This window comes from Synchiropus splendidus, chromosome 19, assembly GCF_027744825.2.
Source record: "Synchiropus splendidus isolate RoL2022-P1 chromosome 19, RoL_Sspl_1.0, whole genome shotgun sequence".
Taxonomy (NCBI): domain Eukaryota; kingdom Metazoa; phylum Chordata; class Actinopteri; order Syngnathiformes; family Callionymidae; genus Synchiropus; species Synchiropus splendidus.
The window spans coordinates 13,361,632-13,384,422 of record NC_071352.1 but is presented as its reverse complement, the minus strand read 5'-3'; the positions used below and the strand labels follow the sequence as shown (position 1 = coordinate 13,384,422).

Genomic DNA, 22,791 nt, shown 5'->3' with positions numbered 1-22,791 from the left:
AAAAATATATGTATTTTAACACGTTAAAAGACATATAGCGTATTTCCCCGACCTGGTTTCAGTCTGCATAATTAAAACACCACGTATTTGTGGTTTACAGACCAGTATATTTTGCATTTTTACCGGCCTAAAATACACAGTAGAAGCAAGACAATTTTGTGGGAGCTTGCCCCCCCCCCAAGCTTTAATTATTTATAAGCATAAATGAGTGATCTGAAGTACTTCCTTTGGTCTGGGTATGACATCTGCGTATGATAACGATACATTTCTATTAAGCGTACACACGCACTACTTATAAACACTTGCAAAAAAATGCGTGTATAACACTTTTCAACAACTTATATTGCAAAATGAATTTCCATTTATTACATGTAATAGAACACGGGCGATTTATTTGTGACTACTATCAAGCACGTGCGATACATGAAAGCATATTTTACCAAGAGATAATCCAAGGGAAAGCTGCATAGTGTTCTGACAACACCGGATTTAAAAAATCCCAAGACTTTTTTTGGCTGAAATAAAACAGCCACGATCCTTTCATGACTGGAGTATGCGCGACACTGAAGTCCGGGCACACATCGGTGCACAGGCGTGTGCGTGTCTCTTCATTCACAAGGCAGCGGTTGAGGAGAAGGAAGGGGGAGGGGTCCGGGCGGCCTATAGAACGTTCTATAAGTGCCCGCCACTGAACACAACATGGGGGTTTGGACCAGCAGTGGGCCAGCGAGAGGGAACTGCGCCATTATTCCCCGAATTCCAGAAAAGGTCCTACTTCAACCTCGACGCGACAGTAAGAGGAAGTAGATGGAAGAACACAGCACGCTAACGGACACACGTAAATGTTTAAGTCACGCCGTTGAAAGTTCATTTCGTTTCACTAAAGTATAGAACCTGAACAAGGAGCGATCGCCGTGTCCCTCCTATGAACAGCGCCTCCAGCTCATTCAGTTCACGACAGACGGATGAATTTAATGTTAAGGTAACTAATTTCTCCCACAGCCTCATGAAGATAGCTTTAAATTCTAACTTTCATGCCACGTAAATTGTCTCCACCTCTATTACAGTTATTATAGATAATGATCATTTAAAACAAGGTCAACGGTTCTTAGTTTGGGGGAGGGGTCGTTTAGTGTTAAGGAGTAATAACCAATCACACGCTCTCTTATTTAATGTTTTTAAATTAAATTAAGTTCTGCAGATGAATAGTAAAATGTCCCACATGCAATAAATGTACACTAAGACAGTGCAGAGGTAATGGATGCTTGGACAAAAATAATACAATTGTAGCAGAGGTCAATGAGCTAAAATAAAACTGAAATGACTGGATTTGCAACCAAAACTTGACAAAAATCATCAATTTGAAGAGCAGCAAATTAACAAACGCACATGAAGTCTCAACTAAAATGAAACTTCAGAAAAGTGGGTAGATTAGAACACATTTTTCAATACTGATTACTTAATAAATACATTTATCACGTGTTTAGTACTAATATCTTTTACTGCAAACGTTAACACAATTTTATGAAATTTTTACTGAAATAAAATATGACAAAACTATTTTAAATATACAGGAAAATCATTTGCACTTGAAAAGGCAAATTGCATTGCAAATGCAAATTGCATTGCATCTAGTTAACAAAGACTCACACTGATTTCTAGAAAGTAAACTATATGATTCAAATTATAACGGTCAAAATGGGAATCATCACTTATCCAATTATCTGCAAACAAATCACAAAAGTGTTGCAGCCAAATATGTGATTTACATATTAGATTTTTTTTTATTACGAGTTTCTAAATATTTTTTTTACACAGACGGGTTAAATTAAAACCATGTTTGCAGTCCAATCCACACTAGTCTGTCAAACCAGCACTTTATTGTAGCTTGAAAACTCTGCTTCACAGTATTTGACAAATACTGGAGCAAGTCAGTCATGTAGAGACTTCACCTTCTGCTCAGAGAAGATCAGTACCTCCTCGTAGACACAAAATGGTGGAGGAAAAAGGGACTTCCTACAGTGTGTATGTGGATGTGTGTGACGTCAGCCACTACTATTATTTTGAATCGACAGCCACAAGCAGCCAATCGGGAGAGGGCAAGACAAGGGGCCCGTCTCAAGCAAAACACACTTGCACACATCTTTGTTCTCAGCTGTGGACAGCAGAGGGCCATCTCTGTCACTGCAGCACAGTCATTACTAAAACGGTTCAGATTTACCGACATGCACAAGTAAAAATAAGTTATATATATATATAGTGAGAGACAATTAGTGTTAGGAGTTGCAATCCTTTATGTAATATTTTCACTACTATCTTAAAATTATTTTCCACATTACATTTTACATTATACATTATATTTTAACCGTTCTCACAAGTAGAATACAATTAATGCGGGATAAAAAGTGAAATGTTCATTATGAGTGTCAGAACGTCGTCATGAAAATGTCAAATGCAATGCCTTTCATTTCAGGTAGATATCCAGCAAGCAAGTGTGATTAAAGGGAATCAAAGCACATTAGTGACAGCAGATCATGAAATCCGATATAAGACATTGTCAGCAGCAGCAGCAGGTGGGTGTTCATAGGGACTCGGGATCAACTGGTCCTGGGATTACGCCCTGCTCACGCCACCACCGTGCTCTTCAGCCCATTTCAGTCGGACAAAAAAAGCCTGTGTCTTAAAAGCCGCTGTCGTCACACATTCGATGAGCATTTTTAAGGCTTTCATTCAATCAAAATTCAGTTTAAAACGGTTATCCCCCACCAAATAATGAGGTGGATGTACCATATCAAGCGGCTGTTGACGCTTTGTCAACATTGTTTTGCTTCCGTTTACTGCAGTAATATTTTAATTTAAAGTCTTATCTTCATCTACAGCAGCGGCGAAGCGAAGACGAGACCACGTGACCCACAGCAACGGCTGTGATACGGCACACCCCCGAAGTGATCACGCCCACATCCGTGAGGGAGGGGTGGGCGTCTGCGCGCTGGTAACGGAGAGGCGCTGGGGGAGGGGAGACCCCACCACCTCCCCCACCCCGCGGGTCTCCTTCCCTTCTGCAGCTCATACATGTCTCCCCGTGCGCGTGACGCTATGCAAGAGCATGTTCTGCGCGTGCGCGACGCACATGCCAGTGAGTCAGACATGTGACTAGCCTCCATTTTAACTCTGAGAATTTCGGCGAGAGTCAATTCCAGACGTGGATTTATGCGGACACGTTTCTGTTCCGCTGAATGTCACGAGTAATTGTGTTCATTTTGTCGTGAGCACGAATATTTGACGCACTGACAAGTGTCAATAGAAAAAAAACTGACTTACTGGCAAAATGACACACTGACCTTTTTGTTTTACCTTATGACGGATGTTTCCAAAGTAAACACCACGTCTATAATTCACTTGCAGTGAATCAGGAGAAGTCAACACAATTGCTCGGTGTTTAATAGGAGTAAATTGCCTCAGACAATTCACAAAAACAGTCACGGTGCAAGCATGTCGAGCTTGAGTCATGGAATTCTGAGTCTAAAATGACTGTCAGATTGATGATCACAGATTAAAGAACACCATGTCAGGACACACAGTAGAAATCAATTTTTGGCCACAAATTGAATTCAGAATCAATCCACATTAAAATCGAAATGTACACATGCTTGTCCTTAACAGGTGAATGGAGGTCCAAAAAAGTAACCGGAAGTGGATAAAAGCTTTGTGCAGGAACAAAGGGACGCCAAACTTCAGTGCTTTCGGACTAATCTGTGATCTTAAATGTCGAAGGCGAAAGATGGGCACTTAAAAAAATGCAGTCTTATTGCACAGCTGCAAAGCTATAGTGGATTATCCAGGCATCAGAGCTTTCGGCCGAGCGTGCTCCTGCCCACTGTCCAGGCAGTCCCAGGCGTTCTGAGGCTCCGATTGTTCCCAAAGCTGAGTGACATGCGCTCACAAGTCTGTCAAAATGGCAGATTTGTCAGTGTGGAAATTGACTTGACCCATGTCCCTCAACACACATGCTTTCACACTGCGACCCATCAGGCTTTCAACAATTCAGTCCACTAGCTTTTAGCAGCAGTTCTAGCATTTCATGATGTAATTTAAACAAATCTGTGCTTGAGGAGAAAACCCAACAAAGCAAAGCACGTCATACACTATTCATTCATTTGATGGCCTGAATATTAATATGTGCCCACTCACACCTGACCACCCTTAAATAATCTCTCTTTATCATGACTTGTCAGAGGGAGACAGCCAAAAGCTGGTAATGTATTAATGTGGTGACCACATTGGTTGGGTCCATTTCAGGACTCAACGCGTTGAATTCTAACATTTAATTCAAGACAGAAGTGGGGAAAAAGACATTTCATGAGCAATTCAAAATCAATTCATGGATTTGGGGACAGATGCAAAAGTACAGCTTAGTTTTGGCAACAATCGCATTTTAAAATGATGATGGACCAATGTTACAGCACATTGCTGCGGTTTAATAGACATTCTTGGGTGTTGGAACAAATTACACCAGTGAATCGCTGCCACCAATGTACACACACACACAAACACACTCCCGTACGCACACAAACACAGGGGGCCCCCATCCAGCATACAGACCTGACCCCTGAGCTCTAGCACCCCACCCCCTCTTCTTTCGACCCTCTCTTTATCCCACTTCTCTCGACCCTCGTATGAAAGCCGCGCAGGATGCTGAGGCTAACCTCTGTTTTGGCAGATATCTTTAGCAGATAAGCTCATTTGGTGAGGAGGGCAGAGAAGAAGAGGGTTGAAGATTGAGAGACAGAGTGACATGGTGAGAGAAGACAGATGGTTTAAACCAGAGAGAAGACAATAAAAGAGATGGGTCTGGGCACTGGTGGAACAAGAGGAGGGGGTGTCTTCTTAAAGTAACAGGACTCATTTACCCCTTCACCTACATTAAGACCTCTGAATGCAGCTGCATACATTTTTTTCCCTTTTCCTTTACTATTACTACCTTTCAGTCTTAACAATGCAACGCATTATAACCCCCATTTTTAGTTCATCTTTCATATGGCCACCACTTGTGATATTCAATAGAAAATCAACAAAAGTAGAAGAAAACCGGTTCAAAGTAGCTGAAATAAACCTTTAAATTATGATACTTTCTCAACACTACAGTTTCACCAGAAAATAGTGAACTTTAAAACCCAATACATGACAAAGATAAATAACAGTTGTTTAACTACTGAAACAACATGGCTGCTATGGGTGCGGGTCCAGATTGTATTTATTTACTTAAAAAATGCCATTCATGTCATTCTTTAACTGTAGAAATGTAGTCTAACAGATGAACATGAATTTAAGGGCAAGAGTTATCTGAGCATTAAGAAAACATGAGTTTGTAGCACTCGGTATCTCATAGGCTTGGCCTCAAAATGAAATCAGATTTTTTCCACCAAAAAATAATTTATATTTTTTAAATCAAGATATACATATATACACACACATCATTGTTTTATTGTACTAAAACAAAAATACCAAATAAATAGAAATAACCTTGAATTCATTGAGGCGAGAATGTGATATTTATTTCTGAATCATACAGTACATTAATAACAAACTTTTTAAAGTCCTTCTAAAGTAACTTTAGTCATTTCAGACATCAGTCTAGTTAGTATTTCTTAGGTTTAACCATTTCTTAAAGTGTCACACTTTACCCGAGGGGCTTGTATTAAAATCATGATCATCAGGTTGCTTATAAAGCTTCTCTACTCCAGTGCTCTTGCCACAGTTCAGTGTTCATTGACACAAGGAGCCTTTGGCATATACACCAGCAATTGAGCAATTGTCGTGATGCCCTTATACACATCCAAATAATCAGTTTTCTAAATATCTCCAACAAGCAACGACCAGTGCTGTTGAGAGTCTAAACGCTGCATGAGTGTCTCGGTGGTTCTGACACTGAAAAGGATGTCGGAACACGCTGTACAGAGAGCATTCAAGGGGTGGTGCCTAGCATAGCCTAGGACTCGTTCGCAGCACTGCCATGTAAACGCAGTTTCACCAAGGTTAATCATCTCGCATGCACTGCATGTTGAGTGTAAACTCGGGCAAAGGAAAAAACTTCATGACAAAGTACAAGAAGTGAAGTGCGGTCTCTAATTTGCCAGCTATAAACCAATGCCAAATAATCGCTAAATAATATTCCATGTGTATCACTGTGAACAGTTATAGCAGAATCAAAAGACGAAGAGGTAGAAGAGTATAAACTTTTTAAAAAGTGCTGTTAAAATTGACTACATAATTAAGATTAAATGCATAAAGTTTAACAAACCTTTTTTTCTTCAATACCCTTCTTAATATTTGTCTATGCCACTCATATATAGCTCAACACATGACACTTTTTTTTTACATATTCTGTATTAAATAATGAACACATTGAAATGGAGTTTGACAGTGTGCACCATGGTTCACGGCTGGGTCATGGTTGTTTCTATAAATAACTGAAGGATGTATCAGAAGCCACCAGAGCTCACCGACCAAGTCACTGTTCAAAAGAGCAGTAACCGTCGGCTTGTTCACTCACGAGACAGAAGAACTTTAGACTCATTCATTGTACAAATGCAGACATAAAATAGGGCACAACATCAGTGCACGGTCATGTGCACATCAGAGCCACTGCATCGATCGCTCAGGGATGTTTGACAGGTGTGAGACGACAGTCATCTTGCATTGCCACAGTCAAATGATTCCAGACTGAAACACAGGCACTTATGGCAGGAAACTCAACTATGTCTACTGTTTCCACCACAACTTTAGGCAGCAAAGAGCTACAGCGTTACTAATATTTGCATAAATATTTTATACATTCTGGCGCCGCTATTATAGTGTGGACTAGAACCTGATTGAACCAAGACTAATGCAAAAAAGCTACAATAAAAAAATGAGCAAAATCTTAGAAGCCAAAGTTCAAAGCCATTTCACATACAAATGCCATTTGATTATTTTTTAAATGAAGCCAGGCAAAACAGTAACCTAGAAAGCAACTCTGAAAATACCTAAAATAAAATATTGGCCGTAAAATCAAGATTTTACAAAGGATATAATAAAATAAAATTACTATTGCTCAATAGGGTGCAACAAAATTTTGTGGCATGAAATAAAATAAAAATGTATAATAAATATCGAAAGCACAAAATAAAAATAATTTTGGCGCGTCTACCTTTATTTCTTTTTTTACTCTGCTCACTTAGCGTAGCCAAAAATATGTTTGCCATTTTTGCTGACACCCCCGCCAAACATTTGATTTTTTTTCTGGCTGTGTTTTCACGATGGCTCATGATACTCTGATCAGCCGTTTCTTTTCATCAGCGTTTCAAGCAGTGTCTCTTTCCACAGTTCTACGGCGGAGTGAGATCTTCGTTTTTAGTGATATACCCGGCAATATCTGTAGGTGCTTCAAGGCTTCAGCATGAGAATGTAGAGCACTTATGCCGATGGTAGCAACGAACCTCAGTGGAAGACATATCCACAAAACCACGACCAAGTCTTCCACTGAGGTTTTTTTCCACTGCAGTCAAATTGTATTTATATTCCATGAAAATGTATGAACAGTCTGTCCAAATTGACAAAATGTCATCATTAAAAAGGATTAGTTACGTTTAATGCGAGTCCAAAAATATTTTTAGTGGGTAGTTTGAAATCAAAAAGAGTAGTTATATGTTTCAACTTCAATTTATGAAAACATCATATAGATATCACAGATCAAGGTAGCATGAGTTTGGACATTTTACTGCATAATTTTTATGCGAATGTGTTCCGTGATTGACAGTAAATGTTTTAAGGTTTTACTGTTCAAGTATCATTTTGTCACTCTCCCGCCCCCTGCAATAAAATTCGGCTGGAACTGCCACTGCTGGCCGGTCAAACCAAATGCACCTTCACAAGTACTAAGGACTTCGAGTTTTCATGACACCTATGGCGAATATTTTATGTGCCGAGCAAAAGCAACGGTGCCCTTTTTTGCAGATTTTTTTAAATCTATATTTTATTACGATTTAGTATCACGGTCCCTGTATCATTTTTGGAACGTTTTGTGAGGTACTGCTAATTAAACATTGTTTAGTTAGTATTTATTCATGATGGTTTGTCAATAATAATCACTATGGATTAGATAAACCTAAACTATAGAAGACAAGGAGCATAAACCTACTTTTATTGGAACTTAAAAAAAAACACAATTTTGCAAGATATATTATTTATAAATTGACAGACTTGGTACGACAGTGAGTGACTAATTTTTACCAAATAATTTCATACAACATTGGTGGTTTCGCTTACTTTAACATACACTTGACCAAGTTCTGTTGACAATTCTTCCTGAATAGGCACGACTGAGCATTCGTGCAAAGAGACTTTACAGACAAGTCGTCGAGAACAAGTCCAATACAATATGTTATAAATGTTATTTTTCTCTTAAACTAGCCGCTAGATATAATGCAGGAGATGAGGAAGAATGAGAATATTGAATTTCAGTTGACAAAAAAGTTTCAAGTGTCTAGCCAGTTTTGGCGACACCGTCATCGCTGACTCCAGAACTGAAGCTACAAGCAGCGGCGGAGACCTACTCAGATTAGCCACGAGCAAGACTTTGCCCAGTTTTTGTAACTGCAACCAAAACGCGGAGGAGCTCTTACTTTTCCATCTCCGCCACTCTCCCAGTATCCCATCATCTGTCTCCCTTCATTCCGCTCACTCTTGTGTGAGTGGGGAGGAATGTTGCAGAGAACATGGCAACATGCCACAGGAAAGAGAGTGAGAGGGGAAGGAGAGAACTGAACATACTGTACCAGAGAGAGGGAGGGGAGAGGCAGAGCAGCAAGAGAAGGGCGGAGCGCCTGTTCTCGCCTCTTTCCCTCAGTCGTCCTGTGAGACGATTGGTCGCACCCCCTAGTTTCCTCCGCCCACTGACCCCTCCTCTTCGTCAGCCATGAGAGAGGACCATAAACTATGGCGTGCTTTGCCTTCATGCAGCCCGTGTGTGTGTGTGTGAGGGAGAGTCACTTAAAATACATGCACACCACTGCTCTGAAGGAATAAATGGACATAAACATGAGAAGACGCAAATCGTCCGAGGGTACTGAATTACATTTTTTAGACGCTTCCACCAACACAAATCATTTGTGTTCACAAAGAAGCACAACAGCTGAATGACATACAAACTCCATGCTGAGCATGTCACCATGCTTCCTGGTTACAACAGCTATTTTAGTACCTATTAAGTTTCATGGCAAATTATGCCTTAGCTTGTGTTTTGGTGTAAAAATTGTACCTAAAACCACATTGCTAAATTAAAAGGCTTTTGCTGCCTCCCTGTCCAACATCAGCAAATTATGTAAATATTGTATTTATGCATAACAATAAATACATGAATTCAAGAAGAACCAACCAAGTACTCACAAATACAAAGACGTTAATAGACCCATTAAATAATTTTCTAGTAGTCACAATTGAATCCATCCATTCAACAAAAGCGAAAAAGAACTCAGGCAGCAGAACTGATGCTTCACTCATCAGCCAACCACACTTGGTGTACACACAGACACCTTCACACAAAAAAAGACGGCTTGTAATTCTCAATAGAGATTCACCATGAGTGATGTGTGGAATTTCACTGCAGCGTGACGGTGCATTAGTATGGGCGTAGCTTTGACACAACAACAGACGCACACCTCTCAAATTCAGTCCGTTTGTGCAGACAGTAACAAAGTACATGACTCCAAAAACACTCAGTGAGCAAGGACCTGCACCAAGCAGCTCACTTCCACCAGTATGTGACCTGAACATCATCACCCTTCGTCTGTATTCTCTCAGTACTGGGATACCTTGAAATATCATTGATGGCCAAATTCGAATGAGCTCAAGCTGACAGCAGGTGGCACCTACTCGGCCGACCCAGAAGGGACAGTGCAAGGAAGTCAGTGGAGCTTGGAATTCCCCCCCCCATCACACGCAGTCAAATACAAAAGAGCATTACATCTGCAACTGAATGCTCCACTCGCACAGAAGGGAAAATACAAATAAAACAATTTCACATTTCTATACAGCATGTTGCTTTTTTAGTTAAGTCAGTATACAGTTAGCTTGCAAAACCGAACAGCTTCAGAAGCATACCAGGGACTGCGCTCAATTTCAATATAAAAAATATGGAGCAATTCTACTGCTTATACTTGATCTGTGATGTGTTGATGAGGAAGAGAAATAAAATAATTGGCCACCCAAGTAGATGTTTTTTTGCCATTGTTTATGCACGCTTCTTAAGGCATGGACATTCTCCTGAAACCAGCTTCCACTATGTGTCATGATTTTTGCTAAATGGTCTCTGTATAATGTCACTGCAAAATGCAGTGAACAAATCAATTGTTATTTGGATTATTTTTGTCTCAGTGCATGTACGGTGGTTCTGCCATAATTTTACTATTTTTTAAAATACATATGTTGTGACATGAGGTCACCACGAGTGGCACGTGAACTGCTAAGACCACAACGACACCCGACAGCTGAGAATACCTAATGCCTCCTGCGATAGTGGCTGTGCAGAGCCTCCAGGAGCCAGAGGGTAATCCACCCAAAAATTTCAATGTTTGTTTTTTGCCACATAAAACATCACCTTCCAGATGGGCATGAAAGAATCAGAAACAGTCATGAATTAAACTTGGCTAGTGGTGTGTCAGAGAGGTTGATTTACACACACACACACACACACAATTAGAATGAAAAATGCAAATGCTGAAAAACACATTGTAAAACACTTGCAGAATTTTGAAGCAGTGGAGTGAGAGTATTAGTATTGAGGCTCTTGATTTCTTGTTGACATTGTGAATATAAAGTCACTCTGAAAGGAATGTGATACGTAATGACATTACAGTCTGCAGCAAAGGATTATGGGTAATGTATAGATAAGACAGTGCCCATTAAAAAATAATCCATCAGTTCTTGAACACAGTTTAACTTCTATGGTGAGTGTTGCAGGCTGTCAGTCGTGTGTGCACGAACACACACACACCCTCAGAAGACAAGCAGCACAGTTATAAAACTAGCTATGCAACCTTAGCCAGTCACAGCTTAAAAATATCTTAAAGTGCATGAAATTGAACCAAGATTCCCATGTTAATAAGCAAGTGAATGAGTGAATGCCACTTTTTAACTGGGTATATTCACAAAACAGAGTATTGTGTGACCGGTGATACATTGTGGGTCACATGAATACTTCATGACTGCGAGTTATGCATTTTAGCATCAGATGTACGTTTCGAAGGAAGAGGAGGAGGAGGACTAACAGGACGAAAGCTTCTGAATTAGTCTTTTGAATTCCTATGCGGACACAGTGACGGGAAGAGCCAAGCCACAAAGTAAACAGGGAAACTGTTGTTCTTCTTGTCCAATAGGCCCCAACCATGAAAACACACACCTTGGACCAAACTGTCCAGCACTCATTTGGGTCAAGAAAAAAACCCCAAAGAGATTAAATATTTAAAAATATACATCTATTGATGTGCGCTCCATCACTAGTCAGTTTAACATGAAGCAAAATATCAACGCAACAGCTCGTTCAACAGCCAACGTCTATCACTTCTTTATTACCAATGAATTCCTCTTTTAAAAATCTCACACCATTTGAAAATATATACATATATACCCTGGACAGGGCAGCAGTACAAAGACGGAAGAAATCCACTTCTTACTAGTAATGTTCGCTGTTACAGACCAGTGTTTGAGCTGGACTATAATCTCAGGGGACTATATTTCAAAATGTCATGTTTCACACCATGTTAAAATATGTGTCTGTGGAAACTTTGTAGCTAACTAACTTTGTAACTGTTTGAGCAGCACATGTCAAAGACAATGCATTTAAATCATTCACACTTACATGTCATTTCTTTAGCTGATGCAAATCTACACAGCTAGTGTGAAGAGCCAGGTACTCTGATTTCATTTTCGATCAAAGGCCAGCGCTTGATTAAATCAACTTGACATGTTTACATAGCGTCCTCCATTCAAACTGTGTTTCAGCTGGTGGAGTGTTTACTCCTTAGTGTCCATCCATCCACCCATGTTTATCATCAACACAGTCACTTTCATCATTTTAAGATATTTGGATAGATTTAATCATCATTCATCAGGAATATTATTACAGTATTCACAACACTATTTTAGAACACATAAAGCTACACTAATAATTTATTATAACAGTCACCACCCAGTTTTCCTTCACAATAATTTAGGATTCTGAGCAAAGGCTTAGTGCCATTAATAAACGTTACGACAATAAGGTGGCGCCCCCTGCAGATTTTAATTCTCTTATACTATTGATATTTGACCCATTTGCATTCCTTTCCTTACGTGTGTCGATCTATGTGCCGGGTGAAGGAAGAACGACTGTTTCAGAAGCATATAGCGTCGGTGTAGTTTTCTGTTTGTGGGACTGGGCTTAGGGAGCGCCGGGATAAAAATAAAAAACACGTAACGAATAGATGAAGAATGCAGAGAAGGGTCGGAGTAAGTTTTTTTCTGAAACGTGTGTTATCGTTGAAGCGGTTTCCCATGCGGATCCGGCTGATCCGAGCCATGTTGTTGAGTGCAGAGTTGGAACACGCTCTAGCGCTGGAAGGGTCGCTTCCTCCGTGGGCTCGCCATTTTGCCTTTAGAGTGACGTGTCCACGGACTCAGCGTGGAGGCACCACGTGTCGTGCAGAGGGGCCTCAGCTCACCCACATGGGGCCCCTTTTGCAGAAACCATCATTCTACGTGTATAACTACGCTGGACGACTCGCCAGTTGCCATAAAACACAAGTCGTGAATCCGGGTTCAAGTCACGTCGCCGCCCCGCCGTTACAACGATTTCAGCGTGCATCTAGAAGCCCTCCGTGTCGTCACGGAGGAGCCGGATACAGCGCTTTTAACAAGCAAAAAAAACGATTGTAGATGGACACACGTCTCGAACAAGAACGTGTGCACCAATTCAAACTCAAATTTATTTCGAAGGCGCAAGCTGAGGCTGGCCATTTTGCTGACCAGATCACCACGTTAATAGTCAAATGGCGGAACATGGCGGTTGTGTCTCACCTCGAATCTGTGCCAAAGGTTACAGCCGGACCGGGGGTCTGTAGGCCAATTCCATATTACCGTTCACCCCTCGAGACCATAACCAAACACCTCCCTCACCAAACCCATCACAGCAGGACTGTTACTTCTTTGAGAGGTAACGACAACATGACGCTATAGAGCCATGAATAGACACACACGAACAACACCATTGTTGACGTTGAAAACGAACTGTGGAGTGTATAGAAACGGTCTATAAAATCCACTGAATTGTGCTCACTTTGGATCCCGTTTACATGTATTTGTCAGTGCGATAATCGGGCACGGAGTGTCTCCGTATTAGAAACACTTCTTGAGCTAACCAGCAGGAAGCAGTCAGACCTCGAGTATGTGGAAACCGCTGAGAAATATAGTGTGATGCGCACACGTTCATGATCAACAAAGTTAGGACGCACTCACACACACACACACAACAGAGCAACAATGTCGGGCGCACGCGCATGAATGAATCAATCAAATGGTCAGCAGTGAGTTCAGGGTGTTGGAGGTGTGTGGGGGGGAGGAATAGTGGAGTGCTCTACCTTTGCTTCTTGGGGACGGAGTGCTCCACCTCTATACGTTTCCCCTGAAGTTCCAATTTACCTGCAAGAAATGCAAGAGGGCCGTTGGTTTAGTGTGTATCATAAAATCGCCCCTCGATTTTCCACTCACAAACGCTCGGTTATTTTTATTTATTTATTTACAAATCAGGGAGGAAGCTAACTGTGTTAACAATGTGGTGGGGGTCTCTGTTGGAGAGCTGGCTGACATGGCGACCTTGGCTCCACTGCTCCATATATGGAGGAAGTCATGGGAAACACGGGCATGAATCGAGACTCAGTCATCACGCCGGGGAAACGGTGGATTATTGAGGACGGGTGATGGCGTGGAGACCATTTCTGGAAGTGGACATGGGGAGGGGTACAGTCTATCTTCGCTTATTGTGGACCGCTGATTTAAAGGGGGAGGGGAAGTAGTTTCATTCCACAGGCTAGCAGTCGACATGCTACGGCAAGGAAACGGCAATTCCAGCCACTTTTCGCTGCCGATTCACGCAAAATAACGTGGGTCGCGCCTGGAAAAGGTTCGCCATCGTAGGTGAGCAGTTGTGGATGAATGAGCAACCCCGGTGCTCGCCACAGCTCCAGCCAAACGCGCGTCCCTCCCCCTGCAAAAGTTGAACGTTTCCTACCGAATTGAACCCACATAGCTTTGTTTTTTTGATTCGATTTCTCAGGATTGCTTCCAACGGAAACAAACTGGGGAAGCTGTGCCCCTGAATTGGAGCCGTTACACGCAACCATTGGCACCAGGTGGAGTGTAGTTGGGACTCACCAGAAAACGTCTCGATAGCCTTCATGGCCCACTGGTCGTCCGGACAGTCCACAAATGCGTAGCCGGTTTTCATGAGAAACTGTCCGGAGTATGGGATCTTGTGCTCGTCAAATGTTTTCCCCAAGTCCTCGGCAGTCACGGTTTCGCTTAGATTCCCGATGTACAGCTTGTGCATGGTGATGGCTGGACTTCCAGGTTCCGAAATGTAAAAAAAAAAGCCCGAAATAAGTGAGAGAAAAGTTGAAAGGCGTACTGCAAAAAAACAAAAGGGTAATCACGGCAGCGGGTGAATAAACTATAGAGGAGAGTGAAATGGGAGATGCGAGGAGAGTGTGGGTCCAGCAGAAGAAGTGGAGCAGCAGAAGAAATAGAAGCCCGGGCCCCCGCAGCAGGCTCGCAGTGGCACAGTGGAGGAGCTTGGTCGCGGCTTTGATGAGTCTGTGGTGGAGGAGTAGGGGAACTATGGCGGGATAAGATCGGGAGAAATGTTTGCCTCTCTCTCCGCCTCTCTCTTTAGTTTTCTACGCTTCTCGCTCAGTGATCCGCCCGCCGCCGGTGTCCGGCAGATGGATGACCCCGCCCCTTCACCGACTTCAATTCACGTTTTTTTCTTTTTTTTTTGTTTGCAAAGAGGAAACCACGTGGTTTGTTTGGAGTAGGCTGGAGAGAGGAGGAAGGGGCGGGGCATCCCCAGCTCATCGGAGGGAGGGAGGGGGGTTCACCGAGCAGCCTCGCGTGCGTCGACGCGCGTGCGCGACAGCTCCCTGCCTCTTCAGACTGTACTTCACTGTATATAGTGGAACGATTGGTGTTGTGTAGCGCGCGTCCTTGGCGATCACGGTTGTCGGCCGTCGTCACCAACATGCTCAGCTGATCTGGAGCGGCCGGAGTGACCCACCTCTGGGCGACCGCTGGCGTCGCCCTGCACCCCCCACTCATGAATAGCTGAAGGCCTAGGTGGTCACGAAACGTTCCACATTTGAATAACAAGGCGCCGCCTGTTCATTCTATAGCATCGCACCCCCCCACCACCCCGCGATGCTCCCGCCCCGTGGGCGACTGCGATGCGTGGGACACAACTTGGTGGTTGTGATGTTACATAAATGACCTATGGAGGACCTGGAACAAACGCTCTCGCTCCTGATGGAGTCGATCTTCACTTGGTGGTCTGAGGTCCTCGCCCCTGTAGCTTCAACATACATGATCGAGGCGCAGCGCCTCTCAGGAGCGGGGCGGTTGCGGAGGCTCTCGATGACCTCGCTGCCTCACACGCAGCAAATACTTGGCGTCGTATGATCGTGTCCGGGGTTCACAAGCACAACCACACGTGTGCAACATGGCTGCGCCTTGCGTGGGCTCCAGCACTTCGTCCCCGATGTTTGGCAACAAGCGTTTCAAAATGGAGGTTGTGACGCGCAGGCCTGCCTCTCCCCCACCCAGCCCCCTTCGTAACAATGGCGCTGGTGTGAGCTTTACTTTCCATAAGTGTGCTTTGTTCCGAAGTTCGTCTCCAGTGCATCTGTGTGGTTCGTGCCATAGGACCCTGGGGAGGAAGCGACGACCCGATCGCCCATTTACGGCTTTTAATGACAAATATTTCCTTGAAAGAGACTGCGTCGTGAGACCTGAAACACCAAGCGCTTCCCAAATTTTAAACATTCACAACTAACAACGGACAGTCCGGCGTGTATTTTACCTGAAAACACGATTTCTTATTTAATCCAGACTGGTGGTGATGAATTAAACTGTACTGAACGGTGCTTCATCCTGGTTCTTCAGCGTCTGGAGCGACATGATTCATGGGGTGTGTCTCAGTGCTCTACATGTTAATTGAATAATTCATACCAAATATACCAAATAGTGGTTTCATATTAGTCATGTCATATTAAAACAACAAGAAAGTGACATGTGACCACTTGAACATCAGTCGTTCTGTGTATTAAGTCACATTATTTATTTATTTATTATTACTTCTGTAAAAGCCAAAAGCAGCAGAGAAGCTACACAACAACTTGTCATCATCAAACAGAAACAAATCAAATGTTAAAGTCACCTTTCCATTTCCTACATCCCTCCTCACCTCGGGGGAGGGTGTGTTCATATATATATCTGTGTTTGTGTATTGGGGGAGGTGCAGGCTTGTGGAGGTCAAAGGTCGTGGTAAAACAGGCCTGATCGGGCGGGAATGCAGAAGAAGACAATGGTGTTTCTGAAAACACAAACAGTTTAAAGTTCATATTCTGACTTTGTAAAGGTATTTGTCCTAACCAGGCATGTTGTAGATCAGCTTTTTAGAAATGTAAACATTTACACCCAATTCCAACAAAAAAGTGTATGTGTGTGACTGCTTCACTGAGAAACTAAACGGCAAATCATTTGAATTTGTGGCAACTTCCAGCCAAAAGCTAGCATGAGGAGTGCTTATGATATTGCACGTGAGAATGAATGCAGCTGTTGTTAGTATTTATATTTTGGAAGCTTCTCTTGTGTGGTTGTTTTCTACAGACGTGGTGTGCCTGAGATTTACCACAGAAGGGGCAAATTGAACTGAAATTCAACATTCTGGTTTCAGTAGAATACACTTAAAACTGGACTTGATCAGACCAGAAATTGCTTTCAGCGTGAGACACACTGGAAAGGTTTATTGCAGGTAGGCAAGTCATTTACAACACAGAAGAGAGTGGAGTCATCACGCAGCAAAGGAAGAACTTAGGAACTGCAGAGGACGCAGGTCCAGTCAAGCCCAGAGTCGCCCCAAGCTAGGTTAGAACAGGTGACCTTCATGTTGCCTCACGGCCGGAACAGCAGAGGTTAATATAGATTTGATTCGAAGAAGTTTGTAAAATGGAAAGTTTTGTATTTGACAAAACCTTAAAGAAACCACAAGCTAGATGTTCATTCATTCACACCTACCGTACTAACACATGGGAAACATAAGAGAGAGTACTAAGAGTACTGTGGGACACAAGTAGTTATGTGAGAGAAGAGTGTTGCATATGACAACTAACAATGGCTGACATAAGCGAGAAACACTGACACACTGGGTGGCTGGATAAAACGCATACTATGTGCTCAATAAACATTATTTCAGACATGAAAACCATTAGACAGCTTTGGTTCTTTAACCTGACACGCTGCACAGCAGTGTCCACTTCTCACCTGGACAATGGACTGCACTGAATTTCTAGTTTTAACTGTTTGCAGGCCCAACTTAAAAGAGTCGACAGGTCGCACAGAGCTCAGGTGTGCAGGGAGTTTAACGGGGCATCAATGCAGCATAAGTCTGAGATGCGTTCGGTTCTCCTAGCTTATAAAACAGGAATTCAACTCTATCCTTCTGCACACGGCGTCAGTGTTTAATTTATTGTGGTCTATTTGCCTGGAGTTGATCAGGAGACCTTGTTGACATGAAAGATGAAGAGCGTCATGATCGTCTACCCTACAAAACCTGACCCGATCTGTTCTTTTATACTTGTTGGACTACATGTACATGTGGTAGGACGATGGAGATGGTCATGTAGGGTCACTTCAGAAATGGGGGGACGAGGAGGATGCTGAGTTCCAGTATAAGGTGTCTGTGGTGCGTGCCCTTGAGAAAGAGTGAGGAGGTGTAGCTCCGCCTCCTGTTGCTGATGTTTCTCAGGAGCTATAATGACTTCAGTGGGCTGAGTTTTATCTCCATTCAAGACCAGAGCTCACTGTTTGCCTGAATAGATCGGTTTTAAATACATTTCATTAAGATCTTTAACAGCAACCTGAAAAGGCGTTATTACATTATTACAAGTATTATTTCCAACTAAACACAAAATGAATTATATAAAACAGACTTAAGTCAGTTTAACTTGCTTAGTTGAGAACTACAGGGTATAAACTTGATATTACAGTAATAGTAGGCCAAACTTTACCAATGTAAATTAGCAAAAATAAAAGTAGAAGATTAAAATACATTTGCAACTACTATCTGACAAATAACTTTTTTTTTCTTTTTTTTTTAACAAAAGGACAGATCTAAGTTAGGCAACCGCGGTTATCTTAACTTAAATATCTGAACATGGTGAACCAATGAATTAGAGTATAAAACTGGGATCAACATGTGTCTTCAACAAGCGCTTCTATTTCCCAATTTTCAAGAATTCTTTAAAAATTCTTGGAACCTGACGATCACTTTCAAAGTTAAATCCAAAACTGTGCATAACTTTTCACATTATTTTGAACATGATTGAAAACATAACCTCCATAACGGAGAAAAAATACTGAAATTTAATAATACCTTTTAAACGTGATCTTACGCACAAGAACAATAATTACATTTTGGACTACAACTTGAATGAAATCTAAATCAGATGGCATGATTCATGCGTCAAACCTGACTGAAACCATGTTCCAGTTTTATTTCAAGTATCTTAAAAACAAACCAATAGAAACAGAAAACTTCATTGAATAGTTTTACTCTGATTTTTACTGGTAAAACTAGACACCAGGGCCCACGTTAGTTTGTATTTGTGCTTAGGAACATGCAAAATTTCACACATGACTATAATAATAATTATGTGTTATATTCTCACGCAATATTTCCATCTCTGTGTGTAACGGTGGAGTGGAACATTCACACATTTTTGAAGGGGTTGTTGCTACTGTATATAGTCAAATGGAGGTGAGTCTGGATGCAAGTGACAAAATCCATACGTGAGTGTTGCGTGAACTGGTGTACGCATGCTTGATAAATCCAGATATTTTTGTACTTACGCACATAAATGCCATTCCTACGAATTTTTTTGTAGGAATGGCGGGCTGGTTAACCTGGGTATTTTCAGAGCTGCTGGCACTTGGCTGTATGATTTGTCATTGTCTTTATCTCAGCTCATGTATGTAGCTTCAGGCCAGAACTCCAGCACCTGCCCTTGCGTCTTGTTTCCTGCACAGCAGCTCACAGTAGTAGTGCTTCCTCATGGCCTTTACAACAATCATAGTGACGGTTCCCAAATCAAACACAATATTGACAGTATATCTAAAACAAGCTGAGAACTAAAAGTCATTGTCGATTATCAGTTACAATGTTCACAACCATTCCCAAAGTGTAGTTCAAGAACTAGAAAAGTTACAACATGAGTCTCAATATTTCTCTGATCTGACCTTTTTTTTTACTGTTTCTGTGGCGCATAAATTTGGATTTGTGTTCAACTGTAATTTGTCTTGCAGAAAGAAAGACACGCAGCTAATGAACTCACATACACATATAGCCAGCGAGAGCAGCAGTGTGCTCAGTCTGTCACTGCTGGACCTGTGTCATGGTGTACTGTGGGTGGGAAACAAACACACTAGACTCATACAAGTTTGTGACTGAAAACATGCTTCACTGACCTTTGACCTGACTGCTGCTGCTTGGAATGTTTATGATGAACACACTTGGCGTGTTAGTCTGAAGTTCAACCTGAATCCCTCACATGGACTGCATGTTCACATGTACTTAACCCACATGCTGATGTGCAGGCAGAAACATTCATGTGTGGCGCGCACACACCACAACACTCAGGCTTACGTGCACACAAAACAAGACTGCGCAGATGGAAACAGACACATACTAACAGATTTGACAATCACTGTACAGCCCAATAGAGAGTACATCAGTCACTCAAAAGCTACGGTGACATGGTGAGGCTGTTGCTCCTCTTTCACTAGCCTGTTCCAGAGCGAGAAAATCAGCATGTAGACGTGCGACGGTTGCTGAGCAACACATGTGGAGGAGAGAGAAAGGAGGGAGTGGCCCAGCAGGAGGAATGTCAGGTGACGGAGAGACGATGGAGAACAATCAGGATACTTTTTATATCACAAGAGGGAAGGGATCAGTGAGCAAAACCTCCCTGTGATGACAGGGGAGCGCAGCACGTCAAGACCTCCTCCATTACAGGCTGAGCGGGGAGTGCAAGAGATGGTTAAAACCAGGCACTCCAGAGGGACCTCCTTGGCTTGCAGGTTAGGGAAGACTTCCCAGATACCACATGAGATCCTGGGGGACAAGCTCCACATTAGTCAAACACACACACACATTATAACTATCAAAATCACAACAAGGGTGCAATGTGTCATTACTGTTCAGTGTTTTTACAAATTTCTCTGAACTGGGATTTTACTCTAAATAGTCTTTCTTTTTTTTTTACCTCACTTTGTTTGTGCGGCATTGAAGTTTCATATTTTATTTCCTGGGAAATGAAAGCAGCAATACTAGTTACATCAAGAGAAAAAGCAGGGACCTGACAATGATGAAAAAGTACATGAAAACTAAACATGAAATACAGGCAACAATGGAATTTCACTGACTAGTGGCTCTAAATCTTTTCTCTATTTCTTTGAGTTACCATTTTATAAACAACAATCAGCAATTCCAAATGTTGGTCATCTCTCTTTATTTTCTTTTTGTTGTAATAATATTCCTATGTTTTATACGGAAGATCCAATGCGGTAAACTCACATTCTCCAGTTCAAGGTCACGACTGTCCACTCAACATCTTTTTCTCATCTCAAAAGACGTTCACGTACATTTGGTTTAACTGTAGGATTCCGGACCTGGGAGGATGAAAGGATTGAAACAGTCGGAGAAAATGGTAGTCCAGACTCCAGATAATGGGTTGAGGAACTGTAGCCCTGTTTAGTTTTTCATTCATGTTAAGCTCTTTGAAGGACTGAATGTGTCAGATATTCCCTTCAGTGTGATCAAATGCTGAAACTGAAGATTATTAAGTCATAAATCTCATAGTTGCCCCTTATTTGAAAAACGTATATACAGTGAGAGTTATTCCATTTGGATGTATTTACATTTTTATTTCATCGTCACAGTCTGTCTGAAGACAATCTGGTTCATTTAACCAGTTTTAAGAGTTTTCAGTCCAGACTCTTACGTTATCACTGCCATGCCAGTTACTCCGTGCGATTAAACACTTTTAAAACCTAAAAGTTGAACACATACATGTAGATATGTTCACTTAATTTACCAAAGGTTCATGGCATTGACTCAAACAAACTTCAAATGAATGGAAACAGATTTGTTCCGACCTTAAAAGCTCGTGTTTCTGCTGGCTTCGAAGTCCAAAGAATAAGGTCGCGTCAGCTCCCAACGACACTAACGACACCAGGCGGCTGGAGGGCGCCACTGCAGCTGGGCCTTCGCTCCCGTCCCTGGCCGGACCTGCGGCCTGCTGAGTCGGGCGGTCACGGTACAGCCACGTAGGTCCACCACTTGTCCTGGAGCGCCAAGAGAATCATTTTGCTGTTGTTTTTGCCCCCAACAATATTGATTAAGTTGAACTTTATAAATAAATATAAGTCACGGTGACACGTGATTTGGAAGTCGTTTACCATGGTTTCGAGCTATAATTTGGGAGTTCTTTACGCGCATTCACCAAACTGTTTCGTTAAAAAACAACTCTCTGTGCTGTAAACCCGAACGCATTTGCTCCGATCAATAATCAATAAGTTCAACGGAAGGTGTTAAGGGCGATTATGGAAGCGACGTGACCGACACACGCGCGCTAACACGCCGACAACACTCGACCCTTCCCCCAACTCACACGCACACACACATTGTGGCGAGCTCGGTCCCGGCTTGGAGGCCACGGAGGCCCGAACCGCGGAAACGAAACGGCAAACGATTTTTTATCGATAACGGGCTTGGATTCGGATTGATCGACGGGTCGATGCCTCGGGAAATATTAATCCCCCGTGAGTCACCGCGAGAGCGCGCGTGACCGACGCACCCTGGGCCCGCAATAACGCGGGCAAAATTGCGCGATCACGCGCTTTCGTCCTTTTGAATTAGGCGCGCCCTCGAGGCGCGTGCGCGCATAAGTTCACTGAATGTTCACCAGAGACCCAGACTTGCGATTTGTATCGACTATAGATTCATTCTCACGGAAATTCTCTCAGGAGAAGTTGTGGTGCGTTTAGAGACAGAGGTGTGTCCAGGGATTCCCTCCAGCAACTGAGCACATGTTCAATTCAATTCAGCATGGAACTTCTACCTAAAATATAATACTCTTAATCTAATCTTAATACTTTACCTTGTCCAACGTCTGCTGCCTCTGAAGTCAAACAGGTGAAAGTGGCGTTATTTCATGAGGCAGAAGAAGCTTCGGTTCGAGGGAGCCTTTGCTCCATCATCTGCAAAATGATTTTTTAAACATGAATAAATCCTACACAGCATCTATGAAATTTAGCAGCAGTTGTCACTAAAAAAACATCTTAAAACATATCACTTTTCTCAGTTCAGGTGGAGCCATTTCCACTGGTTATTAGAGTCGTGGGGGCAGCAAGGAAGGTTAGCGCTCCAAGCACCGTGCTCCCCACTCAGTC

General features: G+C 42.4%; 1 protein-coding gene and 1 long non-coding RNA gene across 6 annotated transcripts in view; both read right to left on the bottom strand.

Annotated features, from left to right (window-relative positions):
• igf2bp1 (insulin-like growth factor 2 mRNA binding protein 1) overlaps positions 1 to 16,234 on the bottom strand; it is a 31,039-nt gene extending 14,805 nt beyond the window's left edge. For 3 of the 5 annotated variants that reach the window (XM_053852662.1, XM_053852663.1, XM_053852664.1), the window contains exons 1-2: positions 14,446 to 14,939; positions 13,653 to 13,713 (exon numbers count right to left, since the gene is read on the bottom strand). In XM_053852662.1, coding sequence (XP_053708637.1) covers positions 13,653 to 13,713; positions 14,446 to 14,620 — 236 coding nt within the window. In that variant the 5' untranslated portion in view covers positions 14,621 to 14,939. Of the gene's footprint in view, positions 1 to 13,092; positions 13,189 to 13,652; positions 13,714 to 14,445; positions 14,940 to 16,141 lie in introns of those variants that run through there. The other 2 variants (XM_053852665.1, XM_053852666.1) reach the window with 2 other exon arrangements.
• An 852-nt stretch (positions 16,235 to 17,086) lies between these two features.
• On the bottom strand, positions 17,087 to 22,130 carry LOC128751245 (uncharacterized). The gene is made up of 4 exons (XR_008413232.1): positions 21,496 to 22,130; positions 20,915 to 21,009; positions 20,604 to 20,645; positions 17,087 to 20,452 (listed from the first exon to the last, which is right to left on the bottom strand). It is a non-coding gene; the product is annotated as an uncharacterized LOC128751245 (long non-coding RNA).
• Between the last annotated feature and the right edge of the window lie 661 nt (positions 22,131 to 22,791).